Genomic DNA, 20,746 nt, shown 5'->3' on the forward strand with positions numbered 1-20,746 from the left:
ATCAACTCCCATGTAATATTATGTAATAGTAAAATGAATAGTAAATAATTGCACAAACTGAGTGCCAATTCATCGTGACCACATGCAGACACTTCCTCAATAACGTCCCCGAGCCTGCACCGCACAGCATCAGTTTAGCTGCCAGTGTCTGCAGTGTGTCTGTCGGCAGGAGGACAAAGTACTCGACCCCAGTACTTGAATAAGAGTAGCTACATATAGGTAAAATTTGCTGAACTACAAGTAAAAGTAGCTCAGTCAAAATGTTACTCGAGTAAGAGTAAAAAAGTCATTGCTCTTAAATGCACTTAAGTATTCAAAAGTACATGCTTTGAAAAATACTTTACTCGAGTAAAAGTACAATATTTGTTTTGGAAATATACTCATGTAAGAGTAATAAGTATGACAAAAATCTAATACTCAAGTAAAGTACAGATCCTCAGAATATGTACTTAAGTAAAGTACTCAAGTACAATACTGTCCACCACTGTCCGTCGGGGGAGGCATGCGTTAATCCGACAGGCCTTTTCTCCGACTATGTGGCATCCGCGTGCGGTTAGGGTTAGGATGCGGGTTTGGTTCGGGTTTACTGTTTAATGTCTGAGCACTGCGCTGTCGGAGGAATGCGCTGTCGGACTAACGTATTGCACCCGTCGGTCTGGCATAGCCTAAGACGGCTGATGCAACGTTCCACTCCTCGGCACGTAATTGTCACATCTCTGTGGTCATAAGAACCACACATGTAACACTAGCAAGCTGTGTCTTAAGCTCTTCTTTTTTCTCTTTAAAACTCTTTCTCTTAAAAACCTTTCAATTCGACGGGTGACGGGGTCTGTTTTGATCAGTGTTGGGGATAAAGGTGTTACTGTAACAGAATACTTTTTTGGGGTAATGGAGTAACGCGTTTGTTTTGCTATTATTTGCAAAACCGATTTTAAGTACTCGGTTACTTAAGTTTCTTTTTCCAAAAATAATGGCGGTACTTTGTTACATTTAAGACCTACATTTCCCTGTTCTTTCTGTTGCCACAAAGGAAAATCCAGCAGACACATTTGCGTGGTTTCCTGATGAACAAGTTTGTCAACGGAGATTTGCACGCTGCACAGGGTTACACAGAAATCGGTGACCGAGCCAGCAAGTTGTCTGTGGTGACTCATTCTAGTCAATGGGTCACCACTTTTGGTGTAACATGCGGGCCGTGTCTGATGGTTGACTTGCCCCTTCAAAATATGTTTTTCTTTTTTTTTTTCGGTTAACCACAACCGTTAGTGTTTACCGGTTACCAATTTCTTAACGGTTGGCCATCCCTAGTGCAAACACATCAGCGTATATATACTTACAAGTACAGTCAATTTAAAGGCATAGACAGGTTGTATCAAGATGTGAATATAGAGAAGTCCTGAAGCGACAGAAGGATGTAATGGAGTGTAAATTACTAGTCAATGCATATTTTAAATTATCGATTTCTAGTCAATGGAGAAATTATTTTGGATTTCTTGTCCACCTTTGGAGTTACATTATGGCAAGGTAACTACACAACCCAAACCTCTACCAAAGTGGTCTTGCCCTTTAAGCAGTAAATCTGATCACAAAACAATGAGTTTTCCCCACACTTATTCAATTGAATTCTTATGCGAAAATCAAAGATCTACGAGCCCCAAAAAAGAGGTAACGGCGGCCGGCGCCCCGTTACCGCCACGGGGACCGCCGTTACTGCCGTGGGGACCTCCTTTACGGGGACCCCCGTTATCCCCGTGGACCGGGGACCCCCGTGGACAGCACTGCAGATATATAAATAGATGGATTCCATGTAATCTCAACATTGCATGCATGCCACATAATATAGCATTGTAGATTAGTGGGACATAATTCCAATATTCACTTAAACTCCTCATGTTTAAGCCTAACTGAATTATATATCTATGAACTTTTTGGACTTTTTTTATTTGGGATTTTTGGGCAATACTTTGCCACGCTTTCTCCCTGGATCTATTTATTGCGGCTGTGTTTCCTTTCTTGCTTATTATACATTTTACTTCCTCTTATGATTCCATGCTGCAGTGCTGCTGTTCAGCCAGAGAGAAGAGCTCTGGTTTTGGGCTCCATGATTGGTCAAGTTCAAGGATTCTGCTATCGACTTTCATGGTCTTTTATAGGAATATGTGAGCCTGGTTTAACGATCCTGGCTCGACAAAGTCGCTCCTTCTCAGCCAGGCTTGGCGTTCGTGGAACTGAATAAACCAGGCTGAACAGCGCAGGCTTGTCAAACCTGGATTTGCCTTTTAAACCAGGATAATTTAATTCCGCTTTCGTTAAACAGGCCCCTAGTAGCTGTACTTTCCATTACAGGCCTTTCTGAGTTGTTGCTTTGTGTTTCTGTCTCCCTGTGTCTGTAAACCTAGTGGATGTACTTTGTGTTACGGGACAGAGTTCTAAAACAGTGATGAATCCTCTCGAAGTGGTTGCAGTGTGTCTGGGGATGCTGGGTCTTATACTGATAGGTGTCATCATAGGCCAGGCTGTGAAACGTGAGTATTGTCTTTTCTGGACTGCTATTTTCTAGTTGTGGGAACTACAAAGGGCAAAGGTCACCACATCATTAACCAATTTATAATTTAAAATGTAGTCATTCAGCAGAGTTATTTATACAGAGCTACTAACACACGCTAGATAAGAATGAGCAGAGGAATAAGCCACACCTTGATGTGAATCCTCTTTTTAAACTAGACAGATACACCCTGATATTCAGTTTAAACAAATCTAATTGAAGACTGAAAGGGGGCTGATTGCATAGGTTTTCTTTCCAGTTCAGGTTAAAAACTACAGGAGGCTCCAACTATGGAACTACAATATCCTCACCATCTTGTTCAGTGTGTTAATGTCCTGTGCCCCCCTACCCCCTAATAACTTTGAGTTTTCTTCTTCTAAAAGCTCCTTTTCCATACAGATGTTTGAACTCATCATCAACAACTGTGTTTACCATCAACTTTTGGTCCTTTACAGATCATTCAGACAATGACCAGACTAACTATGGAAACTTGACCCTGGAGAGAGAGCAGCTAGTGGCCAATCTGACCCTGAAGATAACCCTGTTGCAAAGTGAAGTAAACCAGCTTAAGAAAGCAGGTGAGAGAAGTTACAAACCCTTTCTGAAGGAATATTACTTAAGGGAGGTTTTAAGCAACGCTTTTCGCTGTCCGGCTTCACAACGCTAAAGAAAAGCTTCAAATGCTCATTTACATAGACGTTACATTGACACTTGAAGCAAATCTTTTGCGCCACACTGGGCAATATGAAAGGGGCATTAGTGTATTATTATAGCTATTTTAATTATCAGACATGTAGTGGTACAAACTGTGTCATTGCTGGTTAATCACATCATAGAATCATAAAGAAAATGTTTTCTTTTTGCTATTTTGTTAGAGATATTTCACTTTAAAAAAAACGTTGGGTCATTTTATCGTCTACTCAGGCTTTTGGGAGCACCCCGGACAGTTTTTAAGTTGCTTGATTCAGTATTTAGATATTAGATATTCATTTTATCAGACACGCCCCCTTCCTATACAAACCCATTGTAACTTCAAACTCCATTTTAAACATGTTAGATTCATCAGAAACACCCGTCCTTGGTTCTGGTGACTGACATTGTCCTAATACGTGAGGAGACCGTGTATTTTCAATAACTTTTTTCATTTATTTTTAATATTTTTTGGGGAAAATGAAAAAAATGTAATACAATAAAAAAAATATATATAAGATAAATGAAAAAACACGCCCCCCTCACGTATTAGTAGGGCAGGATGAGTCACTAGAACCAAGGCCGGGTGTTTTTGATGAATCTAACATGTTAAAAATGGATTTGAAGTTATAATGGGCTTATATAGGAAGGGGGCGTGTCTGATAAAATGAATATCAAATATCTAAATATTGAATCAAGCAACTTAAAAAACGTTCTGGGGGGCTCACAAAAGCCTGAGTAGACGATAAAATGACCCAACGTTTTTTGGAAAGTGAAATATCCCTTTAAATGAAAAAGTAGAAGTACAGGAAATGCCCTCCTGTTACATCACTCACTGACTCTACTAATAGGTTAAACATTCTCTGTGACCTAACATAATAGAAACATTGTGTGCGTGCGTGCATGTATATATATATATATATATATATATATATATATATATATATATATACCAATTATATAACCAATTTATTATTTAAAAGGTAGTAATTTAGCAGAGTCATGTATACAGAGCTACTAACAAATGCTAGATAAGAATGAGCAGAGGAATAAGCCACACCTTGATGTGAATCGTCTTTTTAATCTAGACAGATACACCTTGATATTCAAGTGTCATAACAGCTCCACAGTAAACATCAAACAGTCTAGATACAGAGATACAGCTAAGACAATGTGTTTAAACAAAATATGATACAAATCTAAAATTGTCTGAAAGGGGGCTGATATTATGGGTTTTCTTGTTTCTGAGTATTTTATGTGTATTATTGCTTGCATCTTCAAAATAAGAATAAGAAGGTAGTGTTAACAAGTTATGCATGTACTGTATAGGAAGAACAATAACTTTGAGTTTTCTTCTTCTAAAAGCTCCTTTTCCAAACAGATGCTTGAACTCATCATCAACAACTGTGTTTATCATCAACTTTTGGTCCTTTATAGATCATTCAGACAATGACCAGACTAACTATGGCAACTTGACCCTGAAGATAGACCTGTTGGAAAGTGAAGTAAACCAGCTTAAGAAAGCAGGTGAGAGAAGTTACAAAACTTTTCTGAAGGAATATTACTTATGGGAGGTTTTAAGCGACGTTTTTAGCCGTCCAGCTTCACAACGCTAAAGAAAAGCTTCAAATGCTCATTTACATAGACGTTACATTGAAACTTCAAGCAAATCTTTTGTGCCACACTGGGCAATATGAAAGGGGCATTAGTGTATTATTATACCTATTTTAATTATCAGACATGTAGTAGTACAAACTGTGTCATTTCTGGTTTATCTGCATCATAGAATCATAATGTAAATAAATGTTTTATTTTTGTTATTTTGTTAAGTGAAAAATTAAACATACAGGAAATGCCCTTCTGTTACTTCACTCACTGACTCTACTAATAGGTTAAACATTCTCTGAGACCTTGGTAATAGAAACGTACTATATATATATATATATATATATATATATATATATATATATATATATATATATATACATACACACACACACATATCAGTCAAATGTTAAAAAGATTATTCTAGGTAGTATTTGGGGTAGTAGACCTAAAACTATATCTGCTAACATTACATAAGTCATTTCTTAATCAGGTTTTGTATTACTATTTACTACTGATAATTTATTATCGGTTCATTGAAAATCCACCTATAAAACTCCTGTTTCATGTCTAGACAAGTCCTGTCCCAGTGGATGGAAGAGGTTTGAATGCAGCTGTTATTATGGATCTACTGAAACATCTACTGAAGATAAAACCTGGGATGAAAGCAGAGCAGAATGTCTGAAGACTGGAGCTCATCTGGTGATCATTAACAGTGACGAAGAAAAGGTTAATGTGTGTGTGTGTCTGTGTGTCTGTGTGTGTGTCTGTGTGTGTGTGCGTGCGTGCGTGCGTGCCCAGGTGTCTATCATCCACATAGTTGCATGTGATGTAATACTTTGATTGTAGGGAAACCTCAATGTATTTAAATACATTACATACATACAAATTAGTAAATTAATTATTGTTCAATCATGAATACATTGTCAGGAATTCATCCAAGGATTTAACAAGGATGGTCTGCCATCATGGATTGGTCTGAATAGGACTGGTGTCAAATGGACGTGGGTGGATGGAATACCACTGACAACAAAGTGAGACATTGTATTCGTTTTTATATTGTAATTCTATCAGTCACTGAATGTGAGTGACTGAGTGGATGTGCTTAAAATACTTGATTTATTCTGCAGGTACTGGATCCATGGACAGCTTGCCCATGAAGATAGGGACTGTGCGTTCAAATGGCATGGAGGATTGCTTAATAAAATATTGGTAAATAAAGGATGGTATAATTGGATGTGTTCATTTAAACTACCCTGGATCTGTGAGAAGACATATTTATCTTAACTTCATTGATGCACCTGCAGCTTAGTGTCTTACTTTGTAGTAATTAGTAGTGACACTGATTGAAAAAATGATAACTTAGGGTGGTTATTCATTTTGCTTTAACCCCTTAAACACTCTATACCTAGTAAACTAACAGTTAGTTGACCAGTGTCTCCTCTGTACTTTATCTGCTCCTTTTTCTCCTCAACATCAAATCTCTTTGGCGAAAATAGCTGATCTACAAGCTCACAACAAATTGGTCATACGATGTGTTGTACGCTTGTAGATCGGCTATTTGGGGCAAATGTTCCCACAGGATAGCGATGCTAGGGTTGATGTGGTTAAGCATATGGTTAATGTTTACACCATCAATGAGGCAGTGAGGAACATGTATAAAGTTTATTGACAAGTCAACAGTTCATCATTAAACTCCATTGTGTCTCCATGCTCATCACCAAGCTCAAAGATCTAGGATTCAACATCACCCTGAATGAATTAACTGAATTAATATAATTAATGAATCAATCAATCTAATCACATTAACTTTTATCTTCTATTTTGTAACATACTATTTGTATGTTTTGCTATACTGCTTTTATTATGGCTTTTTGATCTTTTAAGCAAAAATAATGGCCACTGCCTGCAATCACAACTGTATTGTAACTAACCTTTACTGTTACAGTGATTTGAACTGAATATATTGTAACCTAAGTTTTTAGTAAGTTGTAAATTGGACAGTGGAAGTATTTCATGAAACTTTACTTACATTAACATTATTGTCAAGCAAAGTATTTAAAGCTGACCTATGTAACTTTCCTCTTCTACCCTGGATTTGAACACGGTTCCCTACACAAGTGCTGAAATGTTTCACCATTGAGCTAATAGAACCTGCCCACTTGCTCAGGAGAATTGAATCTTGACCATCAGGTCAAAATTCATGTCAGATCCTGTGTCTAGGTGAGACATGACCTTTGACACGATCTAAATGTCTCAACAGAAGAGCAGGGAAACAAAATACAACCACCCTAAGTGTTGTTATATATAAGTTATACTGTATTAAAATACCCTACCATACAGAATGGACAAAATTACATTTTAATCCTTTAAAAAAACTGTTACATAGTGCCGCTTTAAAGGATACTGCATGTATTCTTACTGACTTGAATAAAAAAATGTACTCTCAAAGTTTGAATAGCTTACTCTATGTTGTCTTGTCACTGTTCTGGCTCTCTTAATAGGATTCTGTAAGAATAAATGAAGTACTAAGTAAAAGTATAATATAATGTCCATCAAGTAGTATTATATACAAATTATAGCCTATAATCGTCACTGTCAGGTGGAAACCTCATATATCCAAAACTGTTACTTTTCAGAATTCAAAGTAAAAAACAGCAGATCTACAAGCTCTTAAAATGCGTCACACCGCAATACATTTTGAGCTTGTAGAACAGCAAGTTTTGGTACTTTTGTGTGACACTCTGGTATGATAAAGACGGGCATTCATTTACAAAAAAAACTAGTTGAGTTACAAGGTTTCTGCCCGACAGGGACGATATGATACAAATGAATGCCGTTTTTACTGTAGTCAATAGAATACCCTAACCCCCCTAACCCAGGAAGAGGGTTTCTTGTGTTACTGACCTCATAATACTCAGGTTTTTATTATTTGCATTCATATTATATTTGAGTAAACATCACATCATTGTTCTCACAATACCACAATGTATTACTATTGTTTATTGTTATAATAATATGATAATGTACAAAAGCACAGTGTATTATTATTGTTTGTTATAATAATATTGTATTTTCATGGATACACTAAAATCAAAGAAATTCCATAAATATGAAAACAAATGTTTAAGAAGTAGCTAAAATAGACGATATACAAGCTTGTAGATCTGCTATTTTCACTAGTTTGGGTCCCGGGCAAACATCTAATTTCTCTTTTGGGTCTTGAGCTAAAAGGTTTGGGAACCACTGGGCTAGACATCGCTTGTTCCTTTTTTCCTTCTTTTATAATTATGTCTTTTTAGCGGCACATTTACGTTCATATCCAGTGATTTTACTCATGATTAGGCCTACAGTACCTCGTTGACAATGATTAGGCCTACAGTACCTCGTTGACAATGACTAATCATTGTCAACGAGGTACTGTAGGCCTAATCATCAACGAGTACCTCGTTGACAGCTACACCTGCACTGCACTGTTGACAAGTTGATGTGATGACGTGGCTGCAATTAGTTTACTTTTTTGGCAGCTGTTTAGGACGATTTTGACCCTAAACACATTTTGAGACAATGGAGGCGATTCACATGTAGCATAAGCATACATAGCATCTATAGTAGTGAGCTCAGGCCATGGACCAGAGGCTGTGTATAATATGGAATACATTAAATGTATCTAATATCAACCCCAGCTCCACCTTGTTAAGTCCTGGAGCAGAAAGGGAAGGTGGGTTAGCTGCACCGCTACACCGGTGTCTAGACACCTCTAGCCTATCTAAAAGCTCTATCTATGTTAAATGCTAATCACCAAAATCTGCATTTTATTCAAATAAAAAAAATGTGCTTGCATCAGCTTGAACTTTCCTTTATTGAAATGTAAATGGACATGTTGTTAATATAACTGAGTGAGCAAATAAACCAAGCTTTTTTTTGTTTTTACCTATGGACATGACTCGATCAATTTAGTCAATTTACCAACCATGGCATGGTGACGTGACTACAATTGAATGCAGTAAGTGAAGGTATAGTGGTAGTGCTTTGACCCATCTGCTAACCTGCATCCCTGGGGCTTCTGTCCATGAACTGGCCGATCAAACACTAGCGGGACTGCCAACCGCAAATAATCTTGACCTTTATTATAATAATGTATTTATTTGTGGGGATATAAACAAACGCATCACGTGTCAGACAAAAAGCTGAATGCGAGACTATATCGACATGCTCTTCGTCTCTGTCGGGTGGAAACCTCATATGTCAAAAACTAACTTTTCAGGATCCAAAAAAAAAAAACGTCAAAAGTAGCAGATCCACAAGCTCGAAACGTGGCGCGAAGCGACACGTTTCGAGCTTGTAGATCGGCTACTTTTGACGTTTTTGTGTGGCTGTAATTTACGAAAAAAACACAAAAACCTAGACTATGGAGATAACAGGTTTCTGCCCCCCGACAACAGCAATATACAAATTAGAGCGTCCTGGTAATTTGTCCATACAGCGTATCATCAGTCTCATCATCCTCGGGGCTCAGATGAACGACTTTTGAGGGGAGGGGTCCGGGAGCGGATCGATGGCGCGGGGGAATGCATCATTGTCTCGCACGATGTCTCCCACCAGAACACGGCGTACGGCGGCGGAGAGAGGGGAGGAATTGATTTTCCCCGTATTAGAATATTGCTATCGCAACAGTGTGGGATACTCAATGGGGAGTGTGACAAGCATTTGTCATCCATTACCACAAGCAAAATGACTGCTCAATATATCGCATGAAATTCAATTATTTTTGTTCCCCCAGTTATTTTTTTCGAAGGCCCCGTGTGATTACCTCGGGGCTCATAGACACAGCTGTTATACAGGGTTTTCAAAACCTGAAATTGAAAATTAGCCCATGGCGTTCCTCCGGCGCTTACGTTGGCTGAATGCAATCAGTCTATCTCTAGAGATTTATGGCCACTACTATTTGTCAAACCTACTGTTCCATGTTCTCACCCCCGCCTATAATTTCATTCCATCATCTTCTTTCATTAACCCATTGGATCCGGGAACGCATCTGTGTCATTTTAGATTTGAGATATAACTATTATTTTATACTTTGGCTATCCTTTATACTTTGCCGCACAACAAGCTTGTAGATCTGCTATTTTTGAAAAATCTTGAACATTGTGCAAATCTTTGAATAAACAACATTAACTTAAAATCTTTGCTTCTGGAGGTCCCTGGAACAAAACATTTTACAAATGTTTGCTTTAAAAAATATATATTCCAAATATTCTATAATCAGTTGTCAATTTTTTTTTTTTGCCCCCAAAATTATATGTATTTGGCCGCGGACCCCCATCTCAAAATATGTTTTTCCAGGGACCCCCCAGAAGCAAAGATTTGAGTTAAAAATGTCCGCTTTAAAAATATATTCAAATATTTGCACACATTTTCACGATTTCTCAAAAATAGCAGATCTACAAGCTCATAGCGTGGCAATCGGTGCCGCGCTATGAGCTTGTATATCTGCTACTTTTTGAATAGCCAAAGAAATGACAGAGATGCTTTGCCGGATTGAATGGGTTAAGAATTATCGGGTTGTCTGCATATCTCTCCTATAGGTCCAGATATCTGCATGAGTCAACAAACTTCTGCAGTGGATCATAAAAGCAAATCCCTAACTTGTGGAGCATATTGACTTTGGTCTCAACACTATATCATCCAAAGACGTCAACGATTGTTTTTTTGTTTGTTCTACTCATACAACTTCAAAGAATGTTTTACTTTAGAAAACCGGTTACGGTGCTAATAATCACTCAAATGATGAAATATGGACACAAATGGCTCCAAGCCAACTCCTAAATGTGCATCTAAAGGTTGTGTAGGGCAGGGATTCTCAAAAGTGGGAGTCCGAGAACCACCAAGGGTCCTCGAGGGGTTCCAGGGGCAACAGAGGCAATTTGAAAATATGAAAATAGCAATTTGAAAATAGCAGATCTACAAGCTCACAACGCATCACATCGAACACATTGTGAGTTTGTAGATCTGCTTATTTTCAAACCAATCTTGTGATCTCTGGCACAGAATATTATCAGATGGGGGTCCACGGCCAAGTACATAGTAATTTGGGAGGCCTTGACATGAAACAAGTTTGAGAACCACTGGTGTAGAGCAGTGGTTCTCAACATGTGGGTCGGGACCCACAGGGGTGTCCCCAGATGATTTTGGGGGGTCCCCAGATGACAGTATAAGTGAACATTTAAGGACTTTTAATATCTAATAGCTAAAAAAAAGGAAAAGAAAAAGACCATTACTGCATCAAAAGTAATCACCAGCCAAACAATACAAACTGGTCAAACATTGGCCAAATTGTCAAATAATATAAGAAACATACATTTAGAAAATAGTGGATCTACAAGCTCACAACACGAGTTGTTGTGAGCTTGAAGATCGACTATTTTCTCAATATTTATCTGTGGAACCGAATCAAACTAAATGTAATGCCTCAACTCCTACAATTCCAAGTGCTTGTCAGGGTGGGGGATCCACACTTAATATATGACTATTTGGGCCTGAAAGGTTTGAGAACCACAGTTGTAGACGGACATTTACAGTAGCTCTTGGATCTTAACATATGACATAAGAGTGAAATGGCTGCTGTGTGAACTATGGTCAAACATAACAACAGCACCACCAGAGAAGATGCTAGAAGATGCAATCCAGACACAAAGGGGAACTGCCAAATCCTGACACTGTAAAAAAAAAAAAAAGAAATCTTCCACCTGTCTGCCAAAAAGTATGTTGATCTTCACACAACACACACACACATACAACAAAGAGTAAGTGAAATGTGATGGGGAAGGGTAAAAGAAAAATAAATCTTTCTCTTCAAGAGTGTGACAACAACAACGTCTCCCTAAAAAAAACAGAGAATACATTTCATACTCTGAAGATTCAATCTCTGAACGCAGAGCGACATGGACCCAGCAAGGCAAAAGGCTTTTCTTTGCATAACCCATTAAGACCTGGAACTGTGTCATTTTTAGATTTGAGCTAAAAAGCTATATTTTACACTTTGGCTATTCAAAAATAGCAGATATACAAGCTCATAGCGCGGCACCGAGTGCCGCGCTACGAGCTTGTAGATCTGCTATTTTTGAAAAATCGTGAAAATGTGTGCAAATCTTTGAATATATATATTTTTAAAGCGAACATTTTTAACTCGAATCTTTGCTTCTGGGGGTCCCTGGAACAACATATTTTGATGGGGGTCCGCGGCCAAAAACATATAATTTTGGGGGTCCTTGACATGAAAAAGATTGAGCACCACTGATATAGAAACGTACGTTTTTCAGAAAACTGTTGAGATTTAGGAGACATGTAGAATCGGCTTCAGGTCTCAATGGGATAATGCAATAATGCCGAGAGGAAAACAAAACCCACACTAAAAACAGAAATCTGCACAGTGTTCTTATTCAGTCGCTCAAACAATAGCGAGTCGGCCCCTAAAGCTAGAAAGCAAGATTGTCAAAGTTTCATTTTTGAGATTGTGTCAGAAGACACAGCCACACAGATGCTCGCCTGTTTGACAATGAACATTTGTTTGGTTTTGTTGTGTTTGTCGCTTTCACGCCCTAGTGGACTTTCTGTTCTTTGTCCTCAAGAATGGACGTACTGTAATAGTTGTGCTTTTTTTTTAAACGGCAAAACATTGGGAGCTTGTACAAAACATTATTTCACTCGCTCTTTTACACCTGTAAATGTATGATGTTTGACAATGAGGTCCACAGAGTCTAACAATGCACTTAAACACTATGGTCCACTCCTTTTTTCCCCCAATACCTCGCATCTCTTCAATAAAAATAGCCGATCTACAAGCTCATAATGCATCGCAACGTGTTGTGAGCTTGCATAATGTTTGCCCCAGAAAAGAGACGCTAGGGTTCATGTGGTTAAACTAACGCTGAGGATATTACCGTTTTATTCTCTTATTCGTTGGTAAAATACTATATCTACTCCATCAGTCTTTTGAAAACAGCAGAAGCTCATTAGTTGAGGCCATTTTTATTTTGTTTTACTCATGGCCACAGCATTTGGGTGGCTAGTCTATTCACAAATCTATCCCAAGGCATGGTTTTTCACAACTTGTTATTATGATCAAACGTACAGTACAATCATAGCATGATGTGGAATACTGAAACCCTACAAGCATAATGTGCAAGCGTGATCTCTCTTTACACATTTTGCTAAATAGCTTCAGATTTGTGAAAATGAAAACGGATAGTTTGAGAAAACATTTAAAGCATATAGAGCACCGGAGTCTGACGTAATGTACACATCCTTTGTTTGTCTACCTGGTTCGCGGGTTTCCACCCCCATTCTGAATCCCATAGACGTATTTAATATCGCGTCAAATAAGAACTGTGTTCCAAAAATAAACAAATGACCACAGCGTTTTGACTCTTATGGATATGAAGCATCAACAGTCTGACGGTGAGAAAACGATAATGTTACTTCCGCCGAATTAGTTAAATTTTCGCCAGAAACAGACTGTATCAAATATAAGTGACTGACTATCATAAACGATACAGAACCTCCTCCCTGACAATAGCGCACTATGATGTGCGATATTGTCACACATCATAGTGCGGTATATGATGTGCCAATGTTCGAAACGAAAGATGAGTCACTGCCCATCTTTCGCCGCAGGCTGAAAACCCACCTCTTTCTTCAGGAAACACTACCCTTCCTCTTTGCCTGGCCTACTTGTTGTTAACTAGTTGTACGAACTCTTGTTTTAGTTTTGTATTGTTTTATTGGATCTTGTTTAGTCGATACACTTATTTGTTTGAGCTCGTGCTCATTTGATTTTGCTATTTTGTCTCATCTGTTTAAGAAAGTAGGTAGCTGATATATTGCACTTTTACCTTAGTGCTAGGTATACTCTTGGTTGCTTGTTTTTTGCAGGAAATGCACTTAAGACTTCTGGTGATTAGTAGTTTTGTTCCCTACCTATGTTGAATACACTTATTGTAAGTCGCTTTGGATAAAAGCGTCTGCTAAATGACTGTAATGTGATGTAATGTTCTATGATGACCCAATGTTATTCTGCATAGCGAAATTACTTTACGAACCTGGGGATGAACGAGTGACGTCAGGACTTCGGTGGTCTATAGTGCCTTTTTTTCATCACCATGATCCATCACTGTAAAAAAAAAAAAAAAAAAAAACATGGGCAAGAAAAACATGAGCAAAACAAATGGTCTCTGTCGGGTGGAAACCTCATATGTCCAAAACATTAACTTTTTCAAAAATAGCAAAAGTAACAGATCCACAAGCTCAAAACATGTCGCTTCTCGCAGCGTTTGGAGCTTGCAGATTTGCTATTCTTGATGCTTTTGTGTGACGCTGTAGCATAATCAAGTAGGGCGTAGATTTACGCAAAAAAAAACACAAAAAGCTCAAATATAGAGATAGGAGGTTTCTGGCCGACAGCAACGTTGTGACATCTTAGAAACAAAACATGGCAGGAGGTTTTGCTGGTTATTTGGTGAAAGGCGGCTCTCTGCCCTGAAGGCTAATGAAATGTCCCTCTGATGATTTCTCAAGAGTTTAACACCGCTCATGCTCTTAACTCATTCAATCCGGGAACCCATCTGTGTCATTTTAGCTCTATAACCATAACTTTTGGCTATTCAAAAATAGCAGATATACAAGCTCATAGCGCGGCACCGCGTGCCGCGCTATGAGCTTGTAGATCTGCTATTTTTGAAAAATCTTGAACATTTGTGCAAATCTTCGATACATAATATATTTTTGAAACAACATTTTCAACTCAAATCTTTGCTTCTGGGGGTCCCTGGAACAACATATTTTGAGATGGAGGTCGGAGGCCAAATGCATATCAGTTTGGGCATGATGGTTATCCCATCAAAATATGTTGTTCCATGGACCCCCCCCCCCCCCCCAGCAAAGATTTTAGTTAAAAATGTATCAAAAGAATATATTTATTCATAGATTTGCAAAAATGTTTTTTTTTTTCTTTTTTTTTCTTCAAAAACAGCAAATCTACAAGCTCGTAGCGTGGCACTCGGTGCGGCACTGAGCTTGTAGATCTGCTATTTTTGAATAGCCAAAGTATAAAATAATGGTTAATATTAGTTATAGCAGAAATCTAAAATGACACAGAAGCGTTCCCGTATTGAATGGGTTAAACAAATCCAATCCATCACAATGCTGAAATATGTTCAGGGAAAAGTGTGACTGCGAGCTTTGTGTGTCACTTAGAGAGAGAGAGAAGTGCACACTGTGTTTAATTGTGTCGTCCACAGAGGTGCATTATTAGTGCATTCTCTGTGGTTTAATTAAAGAGGCAGCTTCATCATAATGCTTCAGGACATGTGCGCGTAGCAAACACTTTCTTAGAGACGTTATAATGCAAATGCACAACAGCACGCTGTCAAATAAACCTATTATCCGGCTAATGAACAAATTGTTTCATGAGCAGGCAGGCCTGCATATAGGTAAACTAGAAAGCCATCAGACCGCCACTACAGACCTGCAGACCACCATTATATACTGCAATAACATACCTAACCTACGCCCCAGTGGTGGAAAGTAACTAAGTACATATACTGAAGTACTGTACTTAAGTAAAATCTTGAAGTATTTGTACTTTATTTGAGTATTTCCAATTTCCAATACTTTTACTCAGCTACATCTCAGAGGCAAATATTGTAATTTTACTCCACTACAATTATTTGAAAATTTAAGTTACTAGTTGCAGATATAAATGATTACATTATAAAACATACATTAAACACTTTAGTCCTATTTCATACCTAGGCTATTTGAAAATAGCAGATCTACAAGCTCACAAGGCGTCGCATTGCGACGCCTTGTGAGCTTGTAGATCTGCTATTTTCAAACATGTCAGTACTTTTACTATTGGTACTTTAAGTACATTTTGATGCGAATACCACTGTACTTTTACCCAAGTAAATTTTGAACACCAGACTTTTACTTGTAACAGAGTACGTCTACATTGCAGTATTGATACTTTTACTTAAGTAAAACATTTGAGTACTTTTTCCACCACTGCCTACACCTACACTACAGACCTCCAGTAAAGTAACAGACGTTTACTTTAGTGTTTTTTAGCCCACCGCCTACAGGGTACAAATTGGCAAACATTTTGTGATTATTAGAAGAGGAGACACATGGGAAGGTGGAGAAGTAGATGGTTGCCTAGCCAGAGCCGTGGGCCATTTTTGCAGCAAGTTGGGAGAGATTTGGGTAAATCTCATGAGGCCCCTTGACTGTTGAGGCCCCAGGCGGTCGCCTAACCTTGCCCACAGCAAAAACCGCCCCTGCCCACTTGATCACTGTAACAACCGGAGGTGTGGTGTATCAGTCAGGTTGTGATCAATCTGGGAACAAATCAGTGGTGGAAAGTAACTACGTACATTTACTCAAGTACTGTACTTAAGTACAATTGTGAGGTATTTTTACTTCATGGGAGCATTTCCAAATGTCAGTACTTTTACTTCTACTCCATTACATCTCAGAGGCAAATATTTCACTTTTACTCCACTACAGTTATTGGAGAACTTAACCATTTTAGCCCTATTTTATACCTCGGCTATTTGAAAATGTATTTTTGTTTAGACTCCTGTTTCGGCTATTTGAAAATAGCCAATCTACAAGCTCGCGACGCGTTGTGAGCTTGTAGATCTGCTATTTTCAAACATTTTACTACTTTTACTTTTGGTACATTTTGACACCAATACTTTTGTAGTTTTACTCAAGTAAAATTTGTATTCCGGACTTTTACTTGTAACGGAGTACTTCTACATTGCAGTATTGATACTTTTACTTAAGTAAAACATTTGAGTACTTTTTCCACCACTGGTCTAACTCCAACGCATCCAGTAAAAAGTCACAGTATAGTATGATGAATATTTGAAGTGACGTTTTCACCTTTGAAGAGTATTTAGACTCCTACCAGCCTCTCTATGAGCTGGTGAACACTCAAGCAGACTGGCATGCTGACCTGTCCCGTCAATTAGCCCTGAGACACTTCACACTGCATTTATAGCCCATTACTCAGGCCAATTCTACAAATGTCTCTGTCTCTGTTCCTATACCGGTATATCAGTGGTGCTCAAACTTCTGCACACAATTCTGGGCATGTTGTATATATATATATAGGCAAACGCTTACAGACTCTTTTTTTTCTAAATAGTGAAATAGCAGACGCACAAGCTCAAAACGCTTCACGATGCGATGCGTTGAGAGCTTGTAGATCTGCTATTTTGCCTATTTTTGAAATGTTGAGGTACTTTTACTTTCCTGGATTAATTCCAATGGTCTATACTTTTACTTCTACTCCACTACATCTCAGAGGCAAACATTGTACTTTTTACTCCACTACAATTATTTGAAAACTTTAGTTACTAGTTACTTTGCAGATATAAATTATTACATTATAAAATATACATTAACGACTTTAGTCCTATTTTAAACATCACATCGCGACTTGTTGTGAGCTTGTACATCTGCTATTTTCAAACATTTCAGTACTTTCACTTTTGGTACTTTAAGTACATTTTGATACCAATACTTTTGTACTTTAACTCAAGTACATTTTGAATTCCCGACTTTTAGTACTTCTACATTGCAGTATTGATACTTTTACTTAAGTAAAACATTTGAGTACTTTTTCCACCACTGTATGTTATTTGTATTTTTTTCTTTTATTTGTTTGTTTGTTTATTTATTTCTAAAAGGACACTTCTGTTCCGTTATCACCTTAGGGAGGGGGACGTTCTCCCTCACGGAGCTAAATCCTGTCATTAATGCAAATACTGTCAACATTCCAGCGGCACTTTGCCTAAACATTCCACCTCTCCACCAAAACAAAAAAATGAGAGCTGGAATAAAAAGCCTCTGCATTTACATTGTGTGACAGTAAGTATTAGCTCTTTACAGGTAATTACAACAATTATCCTGTCGGATGGCACATTATGGCTCCTACCATGCATCTATTAACCCATTGAGACCGGGAACGCATCTGTGTCATTTTAGATTTCTTTGGCTATTCAGATATAGCAGATATACAAGCTTATGAGCTTGTATATCTGCTATTTGTGAAAATTTGTGAAAATCTTTGAATATGTATATTTTTAAAGCGAACATTTGTAACTTCCCTGTAACAGTATATTTTGAGATGGGGGTCGGCCAAATACATATCATTTTGGGGGTCCTTGACATGAAAATGTTTGAGAACCACTAACAGCAACATAGTTTTTTTTCAAAAAAAACGTTAGAATTTTTTTGTAAAATCGGTCTCAGGTCTTGATGGGTTAAGAACAGATCATAGGGAGGTAGACATATATACATGCATGCCAATGAGCTTATGTAGGCTCACCACAGAGACCAACTGGTGAGCTTGATAACAACAACCAGGAAGTATTCACACTCTGTAGATGGTGAGGCCAAGGTCATTAACAGCACCATCATCACCACCACCTAACCCTGAACTCCAAGGTGTTTAGCCCCAGTGTTCCTCAAGTAGTAGACCAGTCATATGTACATCTGTTGGGTGGAAACCATATGTCCAAAACTGTTACTTTTCAGGATTCAAATAAAAAAGTATCAAAAGTAGCAGATCTACAAGCTCGAAACGCGCCGCTTCGCGCCGCGTTTCGAGCTTGTAGATCTGCTACGTTTTAAACTCGTGTGTAACGCTGCAGTATGATCAAGTAGGCCGTTAATTTATGGTAAAACAAAAAACACGAAACGTTTAGGGAGATAAGAGGTTTCTGCCTCGACACCAACGATGTACGTAATCAGCGGTTATAGGCGACCTATACTCGTCGTGAATAAATGACAACAGGACCAGTCCAGATTGGACTCTGCAGTCTGAACAGCATGGAACACATGGAAAATAAAGTATTGCTGTCAGACAGAAACCTCTTATCTCCATATTTTAACTTTTAGTTTTTAGAGAGAGAGAGAGAGAAGATACTCCTGGTCAAATATTACTCAACTAGAGTACTATTGTACTAACTAGCATTGGCAGAATCCGCCCACATAGGCAGAATTACAGTTCGGTGTGACTGCACCCTTAGGCTATATTTGGGCTCCCAGCAGGGTCCAAGATGCAGGGCGTTCACGAGGAAAGAAGAAATCATTTGGGCTGTATTTTAGAGAAACATCTTTCCAGTGAAAAGGTGGCAACAAAAGTAAACAAGAAAGTAAACCAAAGAACAAGAGCAATTTATAACTGGACCTAGAAGTCTTCTAGCTTGCCAAAAGAACCCCCACCCTCCCCCAGAGTTTCTCTGTAAATAGTCTACTCTATACTTTTAAAGTAAAACATACTGTCACAATACTTCAGGAAAAAAAATGTATTCTAACAATAATAGATAATAACTCCACTTACTAATTTTGCCACTCAAAGGGCTAAAAACCAACAGATGACTTTGGCTGAATTAACACAACACTCAGCATGTTGCTCCGTGTGTTTTTACAGGAGGAAATAGCACTAGGCTACCTGGTCACTTCTAGTAGCAGTTATTAGCTGCAGCACAAAAACATAAACAGTGCCCCCTGGAGACAGGGAGGTACTAATCCTAAATAAAATGTAAGGACTATGCCCCCTAGAGACAGTGAAGTAAAATAAAGAACATGTGCCATTACAATGATTGTATAACTGTACCCCTGTACCTTTTGCAAACTGTTAATTAAGTATTCAATCAATCAATCAATCAATAAATAGGCATAACCTGAGGACGGACACTTTCATAAGTACTGGCATTCTCTGACATATCGATCAATTCTTTCTAATCTGTGATAGTCTCAGCAGTCCTCAATACAGGAAGTCATTGTCAATTGGTTATGGAAAATCAACACCCCTCCCACACACACACACATACACAAAAAGACATAAATTGTGAAGGCAATTTCAGGCTGAATAATGAAGTGGCAACGAAATGGCCTTTCAGTCTGAATATCAGTTTCACTTCCAACGCCGGCAAAGCGGTGTCTTAGAACGCTGAGGAAATGAGTCACCAATGTGCCGTAGCCCGTAGGTCTAAAGAAATATCATTCCCCTGGGGGGGGGGGCCTCTGGAGAGACAGGGAAAACTCAAATATCCTCTGGCCATTTCATGGTGTTACTCTGAGAAACTGCTATTCGCCTTTTAAGAGCAACCCCCCCCCCCCTCTCAGCATGAGCTAAAATAATGTGTTCAGTGTGGGGAAAATAAGAAAAACACATTCACAACAGTCTATAAGGTCCCCGTCTCTACAGGACATCATCACTCATCATTACTGTGCTGCCTTGTTGACTTATTTATGTCATACATAAACGGTACATTTATATAGTGCCTTTTATCCAAAGCGCTTTACCATTTTACACTGTAGTATGATCAAGAAGGGCATTCATTTACGAGACAAAATGCAAAAAGGTAGAATATGGAGATGGGTTTCTGCCCGACTGCAATGATACATATATATAAAGCAGGGGTCTTCAACCTTTTCAGGCCAAGGACCCCCTAGCTGAGAGTGAGATGAAGCAGGGACCCCCTACTATTTATTACATACAACAATTGTGTTGCAGATGAAAGCTTTTCATAGATGTTGGATTCATGTTGATGTGTATTTTCAGACATTTAACCACTTAAAACGTCAATACTTAGTAAACTTTCCCTCTGTACTTGGTCTGCTCTTTTTCCCCCTCTTTGCCGAAAATAGTTTTCGTCTAGAGTTGTCCTTAGAATAGAGATGCTAGGGTTCAAGTTAATGTAAAAAACAATGATCCTATCACACAGAGATTTGGCGGACCCCCTGCAGCAACTCTGAGGACCCCCTAGGGGTCCCGGACCCCCTGTTGAAGACCCCTGATATAAAGACTTTATTAACCACATTTACTTT

General features: G+C 38.4%; 1 protein-coding gene across 1 annotated transcript in view; it reads left to right on the top strand.

Annotated features, from left to right (window-relative positions):
* LOC311064523 (uncharacterized protein) overlaps nucleotides 1–7,186 on the top strand; it is a 9,747-nt gene extending 2,561 nt beyond the window's left edge. The window contains exons 2-7 of the mRNA XM_084084383.1: nucleotides 2,400–2,525; nucleotides 3,001–3,123; nucleotides 4,673–4,762; nucleotides 5,415–5,569; nucleotides 5,771–5,874; nucleotides 5,971–7,186. Coding sequence (XP_083940509.1) covers nucleotides 2,400–2,525; nucleotides 3,001–3,123; nucleotides 4,673–4,762; nucleotides 5,415–5,569; nucleotides 5,771–5,874; nucleotides 5,971–6,127 — 755 coding nt within the window. The 3' untranslated portion in view covers nucleotides 6,128–7,186. The remainder of the gene's footprint in view (nucleotides 1–2,399; nucleotides 2,526–3,000; nucleotides 3,124–4,672; nucleotides 4,763–5,414; nucleotides 5,570–5,770; nucleotides 5,875–5,970) is intronic.
* The last annotated feature ends 13,560 nt before the right edge of the window (nucleotides 7,187–20,746 follow it).

This window comes from Gymnoscopelus microlampas, assembly GCF_963454915.1.
Source record: "Gymnoscopelus microlampas genome assembly, chromosome: 17".
Lineage (NCBI taxonomy): Eukaryota > Metazoa > Chordata > Actinopteri > Myctophiformes > Myctophidae > Gymnoscopelus > Gymnoscopelus microlampas.